Source organism: Lactuca sativa, chromosome 6 (genome assembly GCF_002870075.4).
Source record: "Lactuca sativa cultivar Salinas chromosome 6, Lsat_Salinas_v11, whole genome shotgun sequence".
In the NCBI taxonomy this organism is placed as follows: domain Eukaryota; kingdom Viridiplantae; phylum Streptophyta; class Magnoliopsida; order Asterales; family Asteraceae; genus Lactuca; species Lactuca sativa.
The window spans coordinates 165,786,217-165,810,358 of record NC_056628.2 but is presented as its reverse complement, the minus strand read 5'-3'; the positions used below and the strand labels follow the sequence as shown (position 1 = coordinate 165,810,358).

Sequence of the window (24,142 nt, the reverse complement as noted above, 5' to 3'; positions counted from 1 at the left end):
ACTTTCCAGTTATACAAAATAAGTTTTACCTAGATTTGGGTCCACATCTATATTCCAAGAACTCCACATGTCATGGCTAAAGTAATCTTTCTGAAAAAAAAAATAACAAAAAGAAAGTGCCACTACCATCATCGCTACCACCACTGGTGTTTTCAAAAAATTTAAACTACAAAAACACAACAATCAAAATTTAACCTGATCCGGAAGAAGATAATGCTTAATAGAATGCAGCTTGCCAATGAGGTCATACTGTCAACATTCAAAAATAATAATTGGTCACAAAATATTGTTAAAATAACTAAAAAGAACAACCATATTTGAAAAGGAAGGAGTCAAAATTGGTTTGTTGATAATGTAAAGCCATATTTGAAGTAAGAAGCACCGTGTTGTTGGGGCCCCATGACTTGCGACTCCCCCCCCCCCCCCCCCAATACTGATCCAACTCTGTTTTTGAACTAAGAAGCACTGTGCATAAAGAACATAACCATCCCATTCCTCGTTTCATACTCTTCCAAAAATCAGATATGACAAGGAAAACATAGGCAACTTGATACATCAAAGGTGCATCAAGTATAAAAAAGAACAAGGAAACTAATATTAACACTGTCATATAGTAGTTTGGTGCACTGAACACTGTCACCACATTCTTGTCCTAATATCAATCAGAAAATTATTAATAAGCCTAATAATTATCATTAAAGAGGGATAGATTGATGGAGGACTAATTAAGTAAATATACATGACACCAGTTGAAATCCTCCATGAAAAGCTGGTGAGCTCTGGAGATGAGAGTAAGCCCATTTGTATAGTTGAAGTGAGATGCGATGTCTTGTCCGAATGTGTACCCAACCCCATGTGGAGAGAACCCCTACCCACATCTATCATCTGGATCCGACCTTAACAGATCACACATTGTTCCTTCATGTGGGACCTACAAATTCTTAAACACACCAATTTAAGTATTACAATTTAAGTATCACTATCATCTAAGATTGCAGCATCCAGTGTTTATGATATGTGTATACTAACTGGATCGTGCTTTTTTATAGCAAACATGGAGTCCCAACGACCTGTTGTATTAGTTCTAAGTGGAAAATCAAAAAGCGAGAAGGAATTTGCAAGGTCTTTAAACGAAAGTTCGTCCCTTAAAATCACAGATGATGTAAAGTTCCAGACCTATTTGCATTCTGAGATGGAAAAGCAATCGGAAAAAGATGAATTCAACATTGATACTTACATGGATCTTGAAATCACTAAAGAAGGGCATTGGTCCTTCAGAAAAAGATGAAAAAGCTGACTACTGAAGAAGGGCTTCGTGGAGAAAATTGCAATCAAGCCCTAAATTGAATGGTTCTCCATTTAAAGAAAACACAGTATAGGGCTAGAGTTGATAATTTGGAAGAAAAAAGACGAAGAATAGAAGAATATGAGGTCAAAGTAACAGAATGGAATAAATAAAGGAAAATTCTTACCTTTTTCTTCGAACGGAGGGTCAATTGACTTTCAATTTTCGGTGTTAGGGCTTAGCGATTGTAAGAGGAAGAAGACAGACTCATAGATGATGGTTGTATGCGCTTGATTTTGCGAAGACGAGTTAAAGGAAAGAACTAGGGTTTTCTTGTTGTAAGTCAGGGGAGAAGCCGAGAAAGTAATTAGAGGAGAAGGGGGGAATCGCTGAAGAAGAAAAATAGGATGTCTTCGTAAGATGGAAGGGAAAATTGGTTTATAAGCTGGTCAAACGTAATGAAATGTTGAAACATTTGGAAACAACTTCTCCCAAATGGTTGGAGAAGATGGTCGGAGACAGTTGGCGGTGCGAGATCGGAGGTTGGGTGGTGGTGCGATGCTGCTATGAAGACCAACGCCCTAGGGCTTTTTCTTGCTAATCGGAAGAGGCGGGGGGGTTTAATTTTTGGGATCCAATATAGGCGGGTGAAATCCCGCTTAAAACGCGTGTTTCATTAAAAAATTATAAAGCGACATTCTTAGATGACACACGTTTTATGAAAGGTGCCCTCCGCATTTTCTTTTTTTTTTTTCTTTTCTGACACTAATTTTAGGGCACACACAAATGCGGCGCCCTCTATCCTTCATATTTTGCAAAACTGACATTATTTTTTAGGGCACGCACAAATGCGTATCGTCTATCAGTGCATGTCATTGTTTGCGCGTCATTAAAGGGCTTTATTTAGTAGTGAATGGATATTTGTGGTTGCGAGACTCCCACATATACATTCTGACAGGGAGCGATAGTGATCGGTGTGGAAATGGGACTGGAAGTAGTAGTAGGAGAAGGTGGAGGAGAAGGAACACGAAAAGTTTCATTTGGTGAGGGAAGAGAAGTATGAATCGGAGATGTTACCTTTGTAGTAGTCTGAGTGGTAATGGGCTCCGAGACCACTGGTTGCGAATTGAATCATGTATCTTCAGTTTCGTGTTGGACTTGCTCTGTTCTCCGAACTTTGGAAGTAGTGTGAGACTCCGAATCCTTTTTAATGACTGGAGAGGGTGATCGCGACTTACGAGCGACCTTCTTAACTTTCTTCGTCGGACTTTGAACTTGTTCGGAAGGAACAACCTTCACTTTTGGCTTACCTCCCTTCTTAGGCTTGTTCACTTCCTCCAAAGCCTTTTGCATCTCAGGTGTTAAAGGGCGAGGACCCGATGCAGGTTTCTTCTGATACTTCTTGATTACCTCATTTTCTGTTGGAACACAGTTGAGCATAGCCTTTGGAAGAGATCCAATAAATTCGAACTTCATAGGATCAGACACGATGAAGTTCAAAGTATGAAAGATTGGGATTGCTACTATGATACATCCCTTAGTCACCAGAATGATGAGTTTAGTGATGGCTCTATGGACGATGACGGACCAAAACCGAGCACATGAAATCTCCGAGTGCCGTGTTGTGGAAAGAGTACTCTAACTAGTTGTACCCAAAGGATGGCACCATAATCCAGGTTGATTCCATGGTAGAGTCCGTAGATAATAGTGCAGAAAAGCTTACTTGCACTGTCTGAGCCCATGAACCTCTGAAACGCTTTTGAAATGAAGGGTAAATAGGCCATTCCATATCGGAGGAAGATTGGGCTTCTTGAACTTGGATACAATGGCGAGATTTCCCACGTAACCCATCTGATAAAACATCTCCAAAATTGCAGAAGAAAATATTGACTCCGGGTCAACCAGATTTCTTAGCTTGAGAAAACCCTAGGAATCGGCTGAATCGAGACTTGGAGATTAATGTTTTGTGGGAACCGATCTCAAAAGTAATCACAAACTCACCTTCCTAATAGCTTGTAGTGGAGTATGCCATAGATAGATGAACCAAGGGGCATTCTCTGCCATGGTAAGAGCCAGAGCCAAAGAAGAGTGATAGAGACACTCAATCATCGGATGGAGAGAGACGACGTATTTGGATGAGTTGAGATCCAAAATGAGATTTTGTTTGGATTTGATGTTCAGTAGTCCCGATGAAGCGGTTTGGTCAGCCATGGATGGAGTTTCAGAAGAAATGGCCATTGAAGCAGATGGAGAAGATGAACAGTGTTTGATAGAGAGAGAGTTTTTCATGCCGGAGAATTGGAAAGCTTTGAAAGTGGTAAGTAATAATCAAACATCAATTTCCCTTTTATACGGTGTGATAGTTGAGAGAAATCTGTCATTTCGCGCTTCCAAATCCTGTAAAAGTAACCCGAAAAGATGTGACAGCTAGGGTGTGTCAGGCGGCGTAACTGACATGCGAGACGTCAAGATCCGTTTGAAAAATTCACGTGCCCAAATCATAATCTTATCCCTTAAAAACCGACGTTTCAATTCTGTAAATTCGTAATAGGTTGCCAATACCTGTTCTCCGAATCTGACAGTAACCATTCAGAATAAGTGAAACCAGACTTTTGGAAAATCACAAGGATTGTCGTGCAAGAGTGTGCCAAAGATAAAGAAATAAAACAAATATATATGGGATTCTGTGATGTCAATATAAAATTAAAAAAAAAAGCTGATGGATCTCGGGCAACGATCTCTTCCTTCATATTCAAGAGAGACTCGGAAGTGCTTGCATGGATTCCCGTAGAATTACGATCATTTATTTGTTGAGAAATAGTGAAATGCTTCCTTTCTTTAGGCTTTAATGGGTAGCTTTGCTTCAACCAAACTACAAAACTCAACATAAATATGAAAGTATGGAAGAAGTACTTGTTTGATCAGTGTAGCCATAATAACAAGTATGCTTACAATTCATTTAAGTGGCTAGACAAAGTCGAAATCTCAAAAAAAAATAAAAATTGGATCTATTGGGAAGAAATGTCTTAGGTCGAGAGCATTCCTCAAGACTTTGCAAAAATAAAAACACTCGGATTTCAAGGTACAAACCACAAGGGTTGAATTTCGTCAATTCCAAGGTGAAAAGTCTAGAACAAATTTATTGTTCACCGTTAATACATAAATAGGGTTCAGATTTTGGGTTTCACTCAAATCGTGGTGATAACAATTTGAAGATCATAAATATAGAATTTGTGTAACCATAAACCTCAGTGGTAATTTCTGAGAGTCTCAACAGTTACAAATGTGAAAGTGAAGGTGATGGAGAAAAGATAAGGTGGTTTCGAAGATAAAAATATACTTGCGAATGACTAAGCAGTCAATTGTTAACTCGATATGAGAAGAGTTAGGTAGCTCAACGACTTATGTGAATATTATCCTGATTGGGAAGAAACATTCGGAGTGAAATTTTCATTAAGGCTTCGACATAGAGTCTTAGAGGCTTTGGACAACATGCAACAACATGCTTCTAGAGACACTTAGCTAGTACATAGAAACGGAGTAATGTTCCTGCCCCATCATTCCGAATTGTGGTGATGAAAAAGTACCTAAGATAAAACAAATTTAAAAAAAATAACACACAAAAACACAAAACAAAAATATTTTTGGAGTATTTGATTTTCTAAAAAGATAAAACATAAACAATAAAGTAAATATTTTTGTATTTTGAAGTTTTTTTGAAAAAAGGAATAAAAACAGAAAATAAAATATTTTTGTATTTTGAATTTTCTGAAAAAAATAAAAACAGAAAATAAAATATTTTTGTATTTTGAAATTTTTCTGAAAAAAAATAAAAACAAAAAATAAAATAATTTTGTATTTTGAATTTTTTCTGAAAAAAGAAATAAAAACAGAAAAGAAAATACCGAAAACATATAATATACAAAGGATACATGATGTTCCGAGTCCTATATGAACAGTAGACTCCGAGTCGCTTCGAGCGCTCGGACCCGTTCGAAGTGTGAACAGTGACTTACGAATACCTTCGAGGATTCGGACCGGTTCGGAACTTAAGAGATGCATTCTGATTACGAAGATGGTTTTGAAACAGATTATGCTTCTAACAATCCTAAGCGTTGTAGAATTTAATTGAAGGTTGTTTCAGGTAAGGCTTTCGTGAAGATATCAGCAAGTTGATCAGAGGATCTTACAAAATGTACTTCAACGTTCCCATCTTCTACATGATCCTTTATAAAATGATACCTCAGTGCTATATGTTTCGTCTTGGAATGTTGCATTGGGTTGTGAAAAATCCGAATAACACTTTCTGGATCACAATAGAGTGGAATCCTCTTCATGTTGATGTCATAGTCTCGAAGTTGGCTTTGTATCCAGACGACTTGCGAAGTGCATGATGCTACTACGATGTATTCAACTTCTACAGTTGATAGGGACACACAAGTCTGTTTCTTTGATTGCCAACTTACTAGTTTGCCATCAAGAAACTGACATCCCCCAGAAGTGCTTTTATGATCGAGACCGCATCCGCCTAGATCGGCATCCGAAAATGCTTGCACAAAGAATCTGGAGTTTGACGGATACCATATTCTGAGAGAAGATGATCTTTTGAGATATCTCAGAATATTCTTGAGTTAATGACCTAGAAAGGTAACAAACTTTGGTCTTTGTCCATATTTAGGTAACCATGTTTTTTTCGTTCACATTTGAACATTGAACTTGTTTGACTTGTTTAAAATAGGGTAATATGACTGTTAATTGTGGTAATATTACACTATTATGCACAGGTCACACAAGTTTATTGGTCAAATGTCTACGAAAAAAACATGATTACCTAAATAGGGACAAAAACCAAAGTTTCTTACCTATTTTGGTAATATTGGTCAAGAACCGTCTCAGGGACTGTGCCCTGGGATCATGCTCCGACAGTCAATGAGCAATTAGGTTAGGCTTGGTCTCACCCAATTCAGTCCCGACTAGTCATGGGCTAAGTTTTGTTGTTAGGTCTTTAAAGCACATACAACCTAGCTCGTTAAGCGTATACAACCAAACCCATAACTAGCTGGGCCTAAACTGGGTTAGCCCAAGACTTGATCATTTCCTCATACATAAAGACCAGACAAACCCAATTTCATGTCATATGAATGGATCTTATGACTACATGCAATTAACATAAAGAACCTAATATTACCAAAATAGGCAAGGACCTTTGGTTTTTGTCCATATTTAGGTAACCATGTTTTTTTCGTACACATTTGACTAGTAAACTTATTTGACATGTTCATAATAGAGTAATGTTACCGCTAATTACCAGTCATATTACCTTATTTTGAATAGCTCAAAGAAGTTCAACGGTCAAATGTATATGAAAAAAAACATGGTTACCTTAATGTGAACAAAGACCAAAGTTCATTACCTTTCTAGTTCATTAACCCAATATTCTTCACAACAGTCATGTGTGGTTCACGAGGATTCGCCTAAAACATAGCACAATAACAAACATCAAACATTATGTCTGGTCGACTGGATGTTAGATACATTAATGATCCAATCATCTGTCTATAGAGAGTAATATCCGCTGCAGGTTGCTCCAAGGGCGGTGTTAGCCTCATTCTGAATACCGTCGGTACCTTGACTCGTGAATCCCCTATCATTCTGAATTTTGCAAGTAACGACTTGGTGTAGGCTTCCTGGTTGATAAAAATCCCCTCCAAACTCTGTCTAATATTTAAACCAAGGAAAAAATTAATAGGACCCATTGAGCTCATCTCAAATTTAGTCTCTGTCAACTTTCGGAATTCAGCAGTCAATCTAGGATTGGTTGATCCGAAAACGATATCATCAAAATAGATTTGGATAATCATCATATGGTCACCATCTTTCTTACGAAAAAAGGTTGGGTTGACCAAGCCTTGTTTAAACTTTGATTGTTTTAAGAATCGGGTAAGAGATTCATACCATGCTCGAGGAGCTTCTTTTAAACCATACCCAACCTTATCCAAAATGTAGCAATGGTTTGGATATTTCTCATTCACGAAACCTGGTGGTTGCTCTACGTAGACCGTTTCCTCTAACTCACCATTCAGAAAATCACATTTGACATCCGTCTGATAGACTTCAAAATTCTTATGAGCTGCATAGGCAAGGAAAATGTGAATAGATTCAAGCCTTGTAACCGGTGCGAATGTCTCTTCATAGTCTATTCCTTCTTCCTGGAAGTATCCTTTCACAACCAACCTAGCTTTATTCTAGATAACATTCCCTTCCTTGTCAAGCTTGTTCTGAAACACCCATTTTACACCGACCACAGAAGCATCCTTTGGAGTTGGAATCAGTCTCCAAACTTTGTTTTGCTCGAATTCATTAAGCTCTTCTTGCATAGCTTGCACCCAATTAGAGAGATAATGAACAAATTTGATAGTCTTGGGCTCAATTTTGGAGATAAACGAATTAAACATGCAAAATTCCATCTTAGAAAGTAATGCAGTTTGATTTGCTTTTTGCTGAGCTCTCGTGAGAACTCCTGAAGATGGAGCTCCGATGATTTGAGCTTTGGGATGATCTTTGGTTAATTTTATTAATGGTGGGTAGTTTGGATCATAAGTTGGGTCTAATTCGGCATTAACATCTTCGAATTCTGATTGAACGTCGCCGGAGTCGTTATTCTCATTGTCGTTCTCCCCTAGGGAATTTGCATTCGACTCCACGTTCGGAATTGGATTCTCCCCCTGGATCGGAATATCAATACTGAATTCAGGGTTTAAATTCTCCCCCTCAACAGATGTATCAATTGTGGAGGTTGAAGTGGAACCCTCCCCCTGGAATGTAGTAGAAGTAGGTTGTGTTTGGGGTGGAAATTAATACGTCTTCAGAATATCAGTGTTCGCTTCTGTATCCTTCGGAATTTGTGGTTCGGATTCGATATCTTTTGTATCATCGTCGATGATCTTTTATAAATCATCCTCTTGATTATCCTTAGCATTTGATTCAGAGCAGATGGATTTCTCGGGCTCATCAAACAAATTCATGAATTCCACATACAAGTTCATCAGAGGAGTCGTTTGAGATGGTGTGGATGGAAAAATCTCTTCGGATGGACTGTTGGACTTCTGATACTTCTTAAGATAATTGCCATTAAAAGTGACATAGTAGGGTTCTTCAGTTCTTTTGGATTTCTTGTTCAGAACCTTATATGCCTTTAAAGTAAGAGAGTACCCTAAGAAGATTCCTTCATCTGCTTTCACGTCAAATTTGTTCCTTTGCTCTTTGGATTTGAAAATGAAACACCTGGAACCAAAACATGAAAGAATTTAATGTTAGTTTTTCGTTTATTAAGAATATCGTAAGGTTGATTGAGAATCTTTTGTTAATCAAGGAGCGATTCTGAGTAAAGCAGGCGGTTCCGATCGCATCAGCCCAGAAATATAGTGGTAAGTTTGCAAATGAAAGCATGGTCCTTGAAGCTTTGCAAAGAGATCGGTTTCTTCTTTCAGCAACTCCATTCTGTTGAGGAGGGTAAGGAGCAGAGAAGTTGTGAGTAACACCCTTTTCAGTCAAGAATTCTTCAAACACTTGGTTTATGAATTTAGAACCGTTATCACTACGAACGTTCCGAACTGGATTTCGCAATTGAAGTTCAATTAGCTTGATAAAATCCTTTAGCCTCGAGGTAGCATCTGATTTCTGTTTAAGAAAATATAACCAAGTAAATCGAGAAAAATCATCTACAATAACCAAAATATACTTGTTACCACCAATACTCTCAAGGGTAGATGGGCCACAAAGATCAATGTGTAAGAGTTCAAGTGACTCAATAATTTTGGTATTGATAATTATGGAGTGACTCTTTTGAATTTGCTTTCCTAGTTCATAAGTTGTACACAGATGTTCCTTGTCATACTTCAGAAGAGGAAGTCCTCGCACAAGGTTGCCAAGTACGAGTTTGTTGATGTCCTTGAAATTTAAATGTGAGATCCTTCGATGCCAAAGCCAACTATCATCCGAAGATGCTTTCGTAAGAAGGAAAATGACTAGCTTCCTGACTATTGGTTTAATGTTCAAATGAAACATCTCTCCCTTTCTTTTGGAATTTAATATCACCGCCTTTGTTTTCTTCTCTATTATTTCAGATCCTTCCTCATGAAATGAAACCTTCAGCCCTGTACCTACAACAAATTGAGAAACGCTTATTAGGTTATGTTGCATGCCTTCTATAGAAGCTACCTTCCGAATAATGAATTCGTCATTCGTGATCATGTCGTACACTTTGATCTCTCATGTGGCATTATTTCCATACTTCACTTTGCCACCATCCTTCAATGTTCAAAATTCCTGAGCTCTTCCCTCCTCCCTGTCATGTGACGTGAACAGCTACTGTCGATGTACCATTCTAAGTCGTACTGTTTGTCACGTATCACCTCCATATTCAGAGAGATTTAGGAACCCAAATTTGTTTAGGTCCTTGTGAGGTTTTCTTAAGAACAGGAAATGTTATAGATTCATCTACTAAATAAGATCTCTTTATTAACGTAGAATTCTCTCCTTTCATGATTTTGAAAACAATAATCCTTTCATCATTAGGATTTCTTTTAAAAGAAATTTTTGTTTGTCTTGAAGCTATTTGTTGCTTGACAATCGTTTAGCTATTTTCTTTTCATCCTTTTTCAACTGAGCTTTGGAATCCTTGGAAGAGATTTTGGGTTTTGAAACTAGTTTGCATTTGCCTTTAACATCTTTTGATGCATTGGTAGTTTTTGAAAAATTGGATTTATGAGAAAATTTTGGTTTAGCCTTATCAAATGGTTTCGAAACTTGAGATTTTGCATTATTTTCTGGTTTCGCAATAGTTTTTGTAACCATAGATTTTGCAACCTATTTCAAAACAGAATTTGGTTTCGAACTCTGAATAGGAGTAAATTTCACATTGCGAACCGTAGATCTTACTGAATGAACAATATTGTAATTAGAATAATGACTTTTCTAGAATTGTTTCCTAGCTTGTTGATTTTTCTTGTATCTATTGTTTAGTTGCCTTTTCTTTGCAATCATTTCTTCAGCAGACAAATGAACCTTAGATCTAGGATTTTCCTTTCGGATCTTAGGACAATACGGTATGGAAGAGGTTTCGCATGTGACATATTTTGTGCCACTGGGACTTGCTTGATTGCTATAGGGATTGACAGAATTGATGGGATTTGAAACATATATGACCTTCATCTTCCAAGAGGTGAATTCAGATAGACCTCTTGTCTCATCTGTATTGTCTATAGGACCATCCCAGAAAAATTTGGGACAACCAATAGCATTATCATTATTAACAATGGTTGTTAGTTTTGGAGTATCTTTTGTGTCCAGTCCAGTTGCTACAAACACTTGGTTCGGAACTGTTTTGACTTTCGTAAAAATGGCAGCCTTTTCTTTTAAAACACCTAAACTTTTTTTTTCTATAGTACGAACATTTTCAATAGAGTTTTCAGAAATTAACTTATTCTTAGGTTCAGATTCATTTTGAAAAAAAGCCGAACAATCAATCTCATCATCTACAGAAATTTCACTCATGTCGTTCTCATCAAATTCAGAAACATTATTAGCATCAAAAGTGTTTTCTGAACTCAATTTCATGCACAACGAGTCAAATTTTTGTATAGTATCATATTTAATTTTATCTCTATCTTTTTCATCCAGAACTTGTTTTAACATGTTCTTATGGCCTTTGGATTATATGTAGGCTTCAATTTTGTCAAGACCAACTCGATATGCGTCTGAAACCTCTTCGGAAGATACTATGGATTCGTATTTATAGCACTCTTCATCGATTTCATCATTTTTTAATTCGAGAAAGGGTAAAATCATTTTGTGAATCTTTTTGCCTATTTCACAATCAAGATGCAGTGGAGTAATGTTAAAATATAACCCCTACGCAGTTAGACAAAAAATATTTCGTTGTTTTAAAAGCGCTAAATTGTCTCGTTTCAAATAAATGACATCATCGCTAGACCTAGTCAACTCAATCTCCAGCTTCTCTATCCACATACGTCTCTCTTCACTTTTACTTGTTATCCTACTGATTTGATCAGTTAGGTTAGAATTGTTTAGACGAGTTCTCTTTAAACTATCACTAAAACTACAAAAAGTATAATTCAAATTATCTCATTCAGATTCATAGCGTGTAGCAGGAATATTAAGAGATTGAAGTATGGAGTGTACCTTGTTGATGATATTTTCGCACTCCTTCACCTGTTCTGACAGTCCTCGCTATGAAACAACTTTCAGTAGGACGATCTGCATCAGTTGCAAATTCCTTTTGCTCCGAGACTCAGATTTGCACCATAAGACATTTCCCAGCATACTCATGCACAACATCCTTCACAACAAAGCATTCACCATGCATCGGCTTTCAGACCTCTTCATATTCCGAGTCAGTTGACCATACCTAAACTCGTTCAAACTCATCCCCATCCTCATGCACGATCAAGGCAGGTTTTGCATTCTCAGCATTCTTTCTCTTCCTCAGTTCTTTTATCTTTTGAAGATAGTACGCTTCATTCTTCTCTTCTTCCTTCTTCTCATTCAACCTTCTCAGCATGCATTCTTTGCCAAAATGGTTTTTACCATGGCAGTAGTTACAATCGTAACCCGAATCACCAAGCAACTTTTTCTCTAGCTTTTCTTCATCCTTTTGGGAGCTTCCGAAGCCTTCATCCCTTGATTTCTCCGAATTAAAGTTTCCTGACCTGTTTCTATTTTTGAATCGTCCAAAGTTCCTTTTGATGAACCTTTTGGGATTAGAAACCATCAGTGCCTGTTCTTCCTTGGTAAGTTAAATATGAGAGGTCAGATTCTAAATCTTCTTTTGAAACCTTTTTGCCCTTCACAACTAGGGCCAACAATCCCATGCTAGACATAACTTTTGCGTCCTTCATCACTTAGTATTCATGAGATCTAAGAATACCCACTAGTTGTGCCAAAGAATAGTTCTTGAACTGTTCATGAGCTTTCACACTTGATACAACCGCTTTCCATTCAGACCTTAAACCATTAATAAACGTAACTTTGTGCTCAATCTTTTCACGCTTAAGATTGTGCTTAAGCAACCTGCTCAGTAGATGATTGAAGCGATTAAAAGTCTGATCAAGTTTCTCTTCAGGCTTCTGAACAAAAACACCAAACTCTGACAAAAGCAAGGTTTGTACAGAGTGTTGTAGATCTACATCGCTTGAGTAAAGTTCCTTCAACCTATCCCATATTTCCTTGGTTGTGTCACATGCACTTACCATACGAAAAGTGTCTGGAGGAAGAGCGAACCTGATGATTCTCACTGCCTTGACATTGCATAAAAGCTTATCTTTTTCATCATTAGGAGTATCTTTATGATTGATCAGAATAAGGTTGTAATCCGTTTGGGTTTTAACAACCTTCCTTCTAGCCGTGTAAGAGAAAGTTTGCGTTGTGATAGCCTCCCATATAAGGGTTCCATGTTCTTCAAGAGCAAGAACATATTCTTCAAAGTGTATAGCCCAAACTTCATAGTCTTGAGGGAAAAAGATTGGAATCCTGGTAGTCGATCCAATGTTGCTGGAAAGATTGAAAGAAAGAGTATGTGGATCTTCTGGATTCATCTTTAACAAGATAATCAAAACTGTAAAGAATCAGATGTGTAAGATACTAATCGAGTTTAGGGTAAAATAATGACCCAAATATAACGTCTACAATCGATGAAAACGATGGAACAGCTAGAACAGATCTGATAAAAACTCAAAACCCTAGTAAGCTCGACAGAATATATGCATATGTATTACACAATCTCCTGCTCTGATACCAATTGTTGAAACAATAAAATAATGATCGATAGATTCAAAACAGTTTAGTTGAATCAAACAATAAGAACAAAGATTAAATGTAAATGAAAGGGTGCCGAATGCTTTTTTATCAATATCTTAGAAGAGTTCGATTAGAACTTCTCTGTAAAGATACGTAGGCCTACAAAAACATTAACCCTAAATATTCCTTTTCAATTAATATTGAAAAGAGTATAATAATCATTTCAGGTCTGCTAGGAACCAAAGACGTAACAAAATCAAACCATAGAAACCTTTCAAGTTAAAAAGAAATTGGAGATCAAACGTGCAAACTACCCAAACCCTAAGGACCATTCGTGTATTCTAGGTATATATAAATGTAAACCTTAATTTAAAATATGTTACTATGAAATAAAAATTAACTTAAAAACATTTATCATACACATTAATATATTTATTTTTAGATGGTGGTGTCAAAAGAAATTTAAATGGATAAAGAGGATAACATCACAATATGCCATTTTGATTGTAAAAATGAATCTTAAAGTCAATAAAGTCTTATCAAATCAACAATCAATAATTGTTTTGTAAAGCTACAACCATTAACCAACAATATTGCCAAAATGCCTAACCCCAACATTATACTTTGTAATAAAGTTAACAACCAACTTACAACTCCCTTTTACTTTTTGTTTGCCTTAAAATAAGTAAATAACGATTTTCCTATTCCTATTAAATAAAATTAATATTCATCGTTAGAAATACTAAATCTAATATAATTTAATTTAATTTTTATTTTATTTCTGATAGATGCAATAAGTATTATTTAAATAATAAACGTTATATTCATTTTAAAACAAAACAACAGTATAATGAATATTTTCTGTATCAATCATTAATGACAAATATTTTAATTAACATATATCTTTACATGATTTGAGGCATATCATTTATTTTAAAAGGTTTTTACATGAAGTTACAACAGATAATATTAATCAAAATCATCACTGCCATAAATCATTAGTATTATTATTATTATTTTACTTGGTCTTTAAGATAAACATATTAATAAAATTCGAAAGTCCTATAAAAATATCATAAATCAAGAATTAATTAATATAAAATAAATTAATTAATTAGTGAGGGGAATTTACAACCCTAATAACATGTCTCTTCCATCCAATCAAACAATGAGTCTTTTTGTCTTTTTCACCTCTTGAAAATTTGGGAAGAAGATATTTAAATACTAGAAAACTAAATATCAAAATTACAAAACTACCCCTCTAGAAGTAAGATAAAACCCAAATACATTCAAAACCCAAAATGACCAGATTACCCTCGTCATGATCGAGGATGAAGGGCACTCATTTGACGATGAACGACCTGGGTGGCCGGCGTTGACCAGGGGTTGAACGGTAATGACCGGTGGTGGTTTTGGTTCAAACCAGTGAGATGGTTTCGGTTGTGTTGGTGGTCAGCCGGTTTTTCCACGGCGGAAGATGGTGGTGCCGCCACCCGCTCACACGACGGACACATGGTTAGGGTGGTCGGAGGCGCCATTTGCATGTAGAATTGTGGGGAAAGTTTTAACGCTCGTAATTCTTGTAATTCCTTTTGTAATCTTCTGTTTTCTTCTGTTAAATTTTCACAACATCTTTTCAAAAACTCACAATCGACCTCCGTTTGCTTCAATTTAGTCCTGTAAAAAAGAAAAAACTTCCGTTAATTCAAGTCATCTTCAAGAGCAAAACAAAGATTTCACATGAAATGATGAAATCCCGAATGAAAATACCGATAATACCCTTTTGAGAATGAGAAAATTACTAACCTTGCCCTTCGGTTCTGAAACCAAACTTCCACCTGACGAGGTCTCAACCCGAGTCTTTTCGCCAGAGCAAGCTTTTGCTTCTGTTGTAAACAAACCAGAAAATTATGAGTTATTTACGATTATGCCATTAAAGCACACTTGTAACGTACAAGCTTTAAAAGCGTACTTACAGGGTTGAGAGTGTTGTGTTCCTTGAAGCTCTCTTCGAGTATCGCCGATTGGTCTTTTGATAGCCGGAGCTTCTTCCGGGAGTTATCGCCGTCTTCATCGTCGCTCATGCCTCGAGAAGAAGCTCTCTCGCCGTCCTGTTCATTGACAGGAAGATCTCTCTCGCTTCTCTTCCCGCTGATGCTCGAGATGGTGCTATTTGGGGAGGAGACACCGGCCTCCTCCTCCACCTCAGCCGCCGTCGGCGGTATCCTGTTCACATCGATCCCCTTCAGGAACGACCTCGTCTCCACTTTAAATGCATCAGCGATGTTCCGATCTGCATGTAACAGTTCTGTTCAGAATTTGTTTTCAGATCTAACGATTCGCGCACAATTAATCGATCATAGCCGATGTAATCGAATGGTTTACCAAAACAACCGATCGGTTAAAAATGATTCTAGATCTATTCACCTAACAGTGAATTACAAAATCGCTCTCTTAATTCTTTACATTTCAAAACGAGATAACTGTATGCACGTAAATACCTGATGAAGACGGACACGAATCGGACCAATTAGGCGTTCTGTGAAGATGATTGAACGACGAAGACGAAGAAACAAACGAAGGCATCAGATTCAACTGAAGTGACGACGGATTCCCCTCCATGGTTGCCGGGAAGTTCAAGCTGAGACTCAAACCCAAATCTTCCTTCTCAACCATCATTTCACAGTACAAATATATTTTCCTTCTTCTGATTCTATGTATGTATATTCAGCTGAAACTTGATGATAAGAACTTTAATCACTCTATTTGAATCTAGGATATGGAGATTGAAGAGAGATTGAAAGGGGTTTGACAATAATTCAGGGAGAGGGTGATGAATGGGGTTATATAGAAAGAAGACAGAAGGATATGGCGGCTTGATGAAGCCGTTTTAAGCCGAGCTGAGGAAAGAAAGAGAAAGAGAGAGAAAGAGCTATCTGTCTTTTTGCTGTGTAGGAGACAATGACTTTTTATGACCATATGTGCATGCAACAAAATGCTTTTTATTGTTTGACCGTTGACTCTTCTATAAAATATCATTATTTTATCTCTTTCTTAAAATTTATACAGCTTTTAATTATTCTTTTTTTACAACACAGTTTGTTAAATACTATCACTAAATATAAAAATGATAATTAGTTTTTCTTTTTTTTTTTTAAGAAAATAATTAAATTAAGAGAAATAAAATACACTTGTACTTATTATTCTTACCTATCCTCAAAGATACAAAGTATAATAAAATTTTATTAATTTTATTAAATGTCATAATTTAAAATATGTAGGAAAATGATAAGAGAAAAAAATAAAAACCTGTTTGATTTCTCTTAAATTGTATGAAGTCGTATTAAATTTTAATATGGGTAAAATTAATTGTCTTTATGTTATGTCATTCTTATAATTTAATGTTTTATGCCTCTTCAATGTCTTGTATTTAATAAGTTAGACATTAAGTATTCAGATATATTTTAACTTTGTTGCAAACTAATATTTTCAGTAAAATATATAATATTATAAAAACATAACAGATATAATGAAAATAACAAAGTGTACTATTTGGACACAATCCATGTCCATTAACAATATTTTAGATATATGTTAGTGTTTGAAAAACGTAACTTAGTACAAATTTTACACATTAACAATTAAACTCATATTATTAGACACAATTACACCGGACTTAATAGATTGTTTACTAATATCGTTTCATTACCTGTTAGATACATATCACATTCTTTTATATAATCAAGATGAAACTTGTAAACTAAATAAATGTATGTAAATGATTAATAATAATGAACGTAAGCAACATTTGAAAATAAAAGTAATATCTTAAAAATAATTTAAAAATATTATTTGGTTTTAAGGCATGAATGGTACCACTCTACCAAGAAAAGTTAAGAGAAAATGTCAAATGAAAGAATTATTTTAAATTACAAGAATATTGGTTTAAAAATAAATAAGTTTAATTATTTAATTGAATAATAAATGGAAAGGAGGAGAGGAGAGGAGAGTACCCCGGCCATGAGCATTCACATCCACAGGGTAAGGGACATCGGTGTGGGACCAAAATGTTATAGCCTCATCAAATCCATCCATTGTGTCATCATGAGTGGATTGATGATTTTTATGATTGGATCCAACCAGACAGATCAATATCCATTCCACCTGCTGTGGACCCTACCCGCACCATATCCCACCCCCTTTTTAACCTTTTACTTTGCTTACCAAGGCCCTAATTTCCTTTTTCTCAAATCTTATGTTTCAAAAATATTATTTTTTGCTATAAAAATCTTTTCAACTCTACTTTTGCTTTGATACGTATGAATTGGGTTGTATAAATTTAACACACCTCTTGTTTTTCTAGACAGACTTCTGCTGATCTTTGTGATTTGTCAAAACTAGTTAGTTGAAGACTACTTTAGAATAATATTTTTGTTTTTGGTCCTTATGGTTTTATTTTTTATACGGATGATCTTATGATTTTATTTCTTTTTCAAATTAATTTAAAATTACTATTACGCTCCTACTTTAAATTTTGTATTATTATAATACTCTAGATTTTAACCCCCTTATTTCTTTTGCTCATTCCCCTTAATGTTCACCTCCCAGCGTCGGTCAATTCTACAGATCTCAAAATCCAAACGAACATTAACTAGAGAGGTACAAATTTTATACTTCTTTGAGCTAAAAGATGTGGTAGTTGTTTTGTCAATGGTAAAAACATAACACATAGACGTTATGTAAGATTTTATCATTTTTGCTACAATTTGCAAATGAATGCGGTTTGATAGAAAAACTTACCTTCGAAAAAAAAATACAACTTAAATTTCCATTGACCAATCAATAGTTAGAATTTTTAATTTACCATCGGTGGAAAGGTGCGGCCGGTATTATACTAGCGGTGAAAAATGGATTCCGGCAAGGTGTTTACCACCGGTTAATATGCCACATAAAATTATCGCCGGTAAGCAATTTGTGACACCCTTTCGCCTTAACGATAAAGGCTTGGAAGATAAAATACAAGGGATAATGACTTAGAAGGATAATATATTTTTCGATTTTTACATATTTGGTCATTGAGTTTTTTTTGTCCACATTTACCCCTTCAACTTGTTAAACTGTACACATTCAGTCCTTACAACCGGCTACTCTAGGTTACCCGGTAAAAATGACTTAAAAGGGTAATATATTTTTCACTTTGGACACATTTAATCCATAATATTTTTGTACACATTTAGTAATTAATATATATTTTTTTTCAAAATAAGTCATTTTTGTTTTTGTACTAATTTAGTACTTATAAATGATTTCTTAAGGTTTTTCTCATGACATCTTACGTGGTACAATCATTAATGAGGTGTATGGGGATTTTGATGTTTATGTCCATTGTGATCTCAACTACTTGGTTGTTTAAGTCATGTGTTCTGAACGTCATAACTTCTTCATACGATCTCAGATTTTAACGATCTTTATAACCATGCGTTTGTATTTTAGTCTACTACAACTTTCGTTTAGATTAGTCCCGTTAAAAAGTAATATATTTTACTAACGATCTTTATATCCATACGCTTTTGTATGAATGCATATATGGATGTTTTTATATAAAATCGTAAGTAAAAATATATTACATTGTAACGGGAGTAATTTTAACGAAAGTTGTAGCATACTCAAAAAACGATCATGTACATATAAATCGTTAAAATCTGATATTGTATGAAGAAGTTACGATGATCAAAACAGAAGACCTAAGCCAAACCAGAAGACCTATGCAATCAAGCAGTTCAGATCGTGATGGACATAAACATCAACATCAACAGTTATAAACACCTCATCAATGATTGTCTCACGTAAGATGTCGTGAGAAAAACTTAAAGAAATCATTTATAAGTATTGAATGAGTACAAAAACAAAAATGACGTATTTTGAAACCAAAATATTAATGACTAAATTTGTACAAAAATAATAAGGATTAAATGTGTATAAAATGATAACTATATTACCATATTAAATCCCGACTAATCTAATGTAACCGGTCATAAGGACTGAATGTGTATAATTTAACAAGGTTAAAGGGTAAATATGAAAAAAAAAATATATTATCTTTGAAGTTATTATCCCTAAAATACAACCATTTCAAATTGAATAGTGATATGGTAATCCAACTTTAGAATATAGAGAGCGTATTTAATTTATTGATCATGACCATGTTCATTTTTCATTTCCTTTGATTGATATTACTTCCTGCCGTACAAGAAAGAGGTTTGACCAGAGTACAAAGAAAATATATGTGCAATTTAAGGTCTCTATATATCTTGAGAGGACATTAAATGGGATTACTAAATTACCAGTCAATTGCAACGTGTTGAAGGTTCAATAGCTAGTATATGTAAGGTTTTTTACTGGATTATGATATGTTTCAATTAAATTTGATGCATATTATACGACTTATAACAGATTAATTTAATTAATTTCTTATTTTTATAAAAGTAATTTTATTTTTATTCATAGAGAAGGTTCTTGTTCAACTATTCATCCCTCAACCAAAACTCCAAAAGGAAAACATAACGGGATGTGTAGAATCACGTGGTAACGTGGTATTTTAATGGTCTTCAAATGATTCGTATATAATTTTCTTTTTCCATACACAATAATTAATATTTTTTTTAAAGTTAATATAATACGTGCACAAATTAATAAAAATTTCTTATGATTGTAGAATATTTTGAGAAAGAATATAGTTAAATTATGTTAAAATTTTGACACCGTAGTGGTGTAAATGTCATATCTTCTCAGACAAAATTACATACATTTATCAGTTGATAGTAAAACCTTTAATACATATTGACAACAGAAGCACGTGTAAGGTTCGACTATTAAAACATATGTAAATGTTTTAATTCGGTTGTAACAGTCATATCCCAACCACCTTAATTGACCAAATTGGATCCAATGTAGGTACATCAACCATTCTCCTTATTAGAATATTAGTTGTATAATCACTCATAACTTTATGTGGATATGTTTAACCATAATAGTTGATCACACCAAGATTTTTCTAAAAGATTGTAAAAACTTGTCAAAAAATAGTCCTCATTTTCGCAGGTGGTTCCTACAAAAATTTTGTTTTTGTTAACTTCAAACATTCATAACTTTTTCATACAAACTCCGTTTAAACTAAAAAAAATTCATCTGTAACAACTATCCATGAGCATATTATACTCCAAATAAAATAACACCTTTTCTTTTCAAAGCAGGCTACTAGATGAAAATATGTATATAAAAAAAAATCAACTGAACTTCTATAACTCTTTCATATAATATATGTTAGAACTGATTTTTTTTTCATTGTATTCTTTATGAAAAAAAAAGGATATCCATGGAAATAATACACTCCGAATTTGTATATCGAGAAGTTATACAAGTTCAGCTCCAAAATGACTATTCGGTGAAAATTATGAAAAAAAAAAAAAAAAAAAAAACTTCATAACTTGCACATACTAACTTCATAACATTCATCTGCATACTAACTTCATAACCATCTTGGTTTTCCAATCACAATGGGTGACTTGTAAAAATCACAAAACAAAAATCGCAGGTCACCTAGATTTTCGCATGTGTTGACATGCAAAAGTCTTTAAAAAAATTTGTATGCCACCTAGATTTCCAAATGTGATGACATGTGAAAATCTTAAAAAACCTAAATTTTAGTGGATTTTGACATGTGAAAATCCTAAAGGTCATACCAACAACAACTTGATACAATCTATTATTTGTTAGAAACTGATGTCAATAAATACTCATAAACTCTTATACTAAATTGGGAAAATATTTATTTTATGGAAATAATTATTTTACAATATAATTAATATATTATTTCATATAGTATGAATTAATAAGTAATGTACAACTTTTTGGACTAAATAAACCATTTTGTTTTTTACCTAAAAGTTGGATTTTAAATTTTATAAACTTGTTTTATAATATTTGAAACTTATACTTTTTTTTCCTACCTATTGTCGAAAGTTGCTTTGATTATAGGAAGAATGGTCTTTGCATTTGTTTAATGTAAATAATGCACCCTAAAAAAGACATGTTCATGACATAGGGACATGGTTGTCTAAAAAGGTAAAGACCTAATGGTTAAGGACTTCACTTTAAGACAATATACTCGAGGCTTGCATTTGAATCTCTCTATTCTTGCATGCATTGCCAAGAGCACTTCCTCTCTCTTCCTTTCCTTTCTTTCTTTGAGTTCTTAAAGAATTGTTGTTTGGTTTTTTCTCTTATTGAACCATACTTGGGTTTGGTTCAAATCTTAAGAGTTTACTTACAAGACTAGCATCTTTACGTCAAGTTGAAGCATTGTTGGTGTCTCAAAAGTTTCTACATTCTTCATCAACTTCCAAGCCTTTCTAAGAGAATCCAAAGTCTACAAAGGTTGTTAAACTCTTCTTTTTCTTTGGTGCTTGTTATCTTTAAAAACTCTGCAAGAAGATCCATGGTTGGTTATAACTAGTTTATAATTTTTCAAAACTACTCAAGTGTTTCGTTGCTAAAATCTTGTTTTTGGAAACTAATTTTTGAATAAAAACTCAACACATATATTTCAAAGTAAATCACATATTTGGTCTATGTGTTTACCAAAATTAGGGGTGTAAATGAGACGAGACAGCTCACGAGAAACTTGAGCCCGACTCGGAAAATACTCGAAATCGAATCGACTTTAATCGAGTCGAGCTCGAGCTCGAGCAACTCAAGTACCTTATCGAGTCGAGCTAAAGTAGTAAAATACTCGGCTCATAAAGCTCACGAGCTTAATTGAGTATTTATAATATTACATTTGTACCATTTATTTATTTTTAAATTAGCAAAATATTTGAATACTTTTAGCTTTTAGGCACCGGTTATGGAGTAAGGATTTAAGTTGCATTTCAACACTTTTGAGAATGTTTCTTTTGATGTTTTGGATGTATGTAAAATGCAATGAAATAGATGGTTGATGGTAAATTGAAATTATATGATTTAATTTGAATTTTTTGTTATTTCGAACAATATAAAAGCATGTGGAATGTTTTAAATTTTTTATGCTTTTAACTTTTTTTTTTAATTTAGTGGAGTTTAATCGAGTTCGCGAGCCGAACTCGATAGTATCGAGTTTTTCATGAGTCGAGTTTGAGCTTCAAGTTTAGGCTCGAGGTGAGTTCGATTCAAGCTTCGAGCTCAAGTATTTTAGGTGAGTCAAACTTCGAGCTTGGCAGTACTCGGCTCAACTCGAATCGTTTACACCCCTAACCAAAATCAAAATTCCTATTCAACTTTTTAAATTGTCTCAATGTTATCCTTAAGTTTGCATATTGTCATGGATATGATCATTTACCAATATAGAACTACTTCAAAGTTTTGGCTAAAATTGCAATTTTATTTAAAACACATTCACCATACTGCAATTAAATGCAAACTGAAGTATGATATTAAGACAATTTTAATATTAGACTAAACTTACAATTTTGAGTAAATCGTAGAGACTATATTTGTAATTTACTTTGTATTTTATGTATTTTTTTCGAATTTGTTATATAACCTTTGTATTTGTAGTCCTACTTTGAACCATTCATCGTATTTGTTCACATGCAGTAATAACACTAAATTGAAAAAAATAAGAGATCACCACGATGATTATAATTGTTGGAGCGTATGTATACATATAATAAATTGGTGTTACTGCCATCATCGAATTATAACTCTTAATAGGTTGGTGCTAGTGCAATAATTGGTTGAACCTATTAGGTTTCACAATTAGGGTAAGTATTGAACAAATATAGTGATTACCAAGATCAATATGAAGTCTTATAAGTGTTTATGAATATATGCTTAACAGACTACGAATTAGATCATACACACTTGTCAAGGCGTAGTTTGTAATACCTATAAGGGTAAGGTAGTGCACTTCGAGCACATGTTGACTAAAGCCCTATGGTACCCTTAGTATGCAACTATTTAAATGATTATTTGTCTCACTTTTACAATTTGTAAGCATGAAATTGAGGGCATACTTTACGACTTTAAAAGGGTTTCTCAAACACTAAAGCTCATATTTTGATGTGAAATTACCTCGGGCTCACTCAATGTAACATAATCATTCCCATGTTTGTAAAACCACTAGATGGAGGATACTTTGGCTTCTATATTTACATGTATATTCATCCCTACATTAATCAAAGTAGACTCATAAGTGAATAATTGAACCACTTTGTGGTTATGTTTATTGCTTTTAAGCTTTCATAATAGATCATATTGGACAATGTATTGGTTTTGACCATCATTTTCTTATAATATTGTTAACATAATAGTTATGGCTATACTGGAACCCTTATCCATGTTAGAGCCTCTGATAAAGATATATCCACATAAACCAAGCTTTGATTTCAGTGCAAATCGAGTTTTGGGCTCTCGTCATGAAAATAAAAAACTACGAAAAATCTATTTCCCTTTAGGCCTTCCGATATGGAGGCTATATCAGGCGTAAGGGACTGATGTGGCGGAGGAATATGTGCCTAAACACTACCCCCAAGGGGCGTAGTTGTCTTGTGGAGTGGACATAGCTACGAATGCTCATGAACAATCAAATTTGTTTCGTCTAATCATTCAAAAATGGGACATTAATCTTAAAGCAAAACTGAAGTTACAATGATCTTTAAGTTTTAGTAATAGCCACACTTTTTTTTCTTCAGAAAATAGGTAATGAAGGAAACCGTTTTTAAAAATAGGTATGGGGGAGTTAACAGGACGTGAAACAAGTCATCCAATTTTGTTTTCCATTGAAGTTAGAATTATTGGAGTCCAAGTTTTAGAAATAAAATCGGGAGTCGAAGAGTCGTCAGAACTTTGGATGAGGGTGGTTGTTGCACCGTGAGAAGGATAAGGTTTCGTCATGGGAGGGTTAGCAAGGTAGTTGAGAAGGATGTGGAAGATGTTGCTACTAGCTTTTTCATCTCCAATATTCCAGATGAGTGTAATGATTTGTATATGTGGAAGGTTTTT

General features: G+C 34.5%; 1 protein-coding gene across 1 annotated transcript; it reads right to left on the bottom strand.

Annotated features, from left to right (window-relative positions):
- Window positions 1–14,193: 14,193 nt before the first annotated feature.
- On the bottom strand, window positions 14,194–15,926 carry LOC111880926 (homeobox-leucine zipper protein HAT4). The gene is made up of 4 exons (XM_023877339.3): window positions 15,604–15,926; window positions 15,079–15,395; window positions 14,909–14,988; window positions 14,194–14,779 (listed from the first exon to the last, which is right to left on the bottom strand). The coding sequence occupies exons 1-4, from the start codon at window positions 15,779–15,781 to the stop codon at window positions 14,422–14,424; spliced, it is 933 nt and encodes a 310-aa protein (XP_023733107.1). The 5' UTR covers window positions 15,782–15,926; the 3' UTR covers window positions 14,194–14,421.
- Between the last annotated feature and the right edge of the window lie 8,216 nt (window positions 15,927–24,142).

What these genes read in the sequence shown, in the direction of transcription:
- LOC111880926 (XM_023877339.3), bottom strand. Translation starts at nt 15,781, where the DNA reads ATGATGGTTGAGAAGGAAGATTTGGGTTTGAGTCTCAGCTTGAACTTC. An exon ending in AACACAACACTCTCAACCCT is followed by an intron (nt 14,989 to 15,078) that starts GTAAGTACGCTT and finishes TGTTTACAACAG; the next exon opens with AAGCAAAAGCTTGCTCTGGC. An exon ending in TTTCAGAACCGAAGGGCAAG is followed by an intron (nt 14,780 to 14,908) that starts GTTAGTAATTTT and finishes TCTTTTTTACAG; the next exon opens with GACTAAATTGAAGCAAACGG.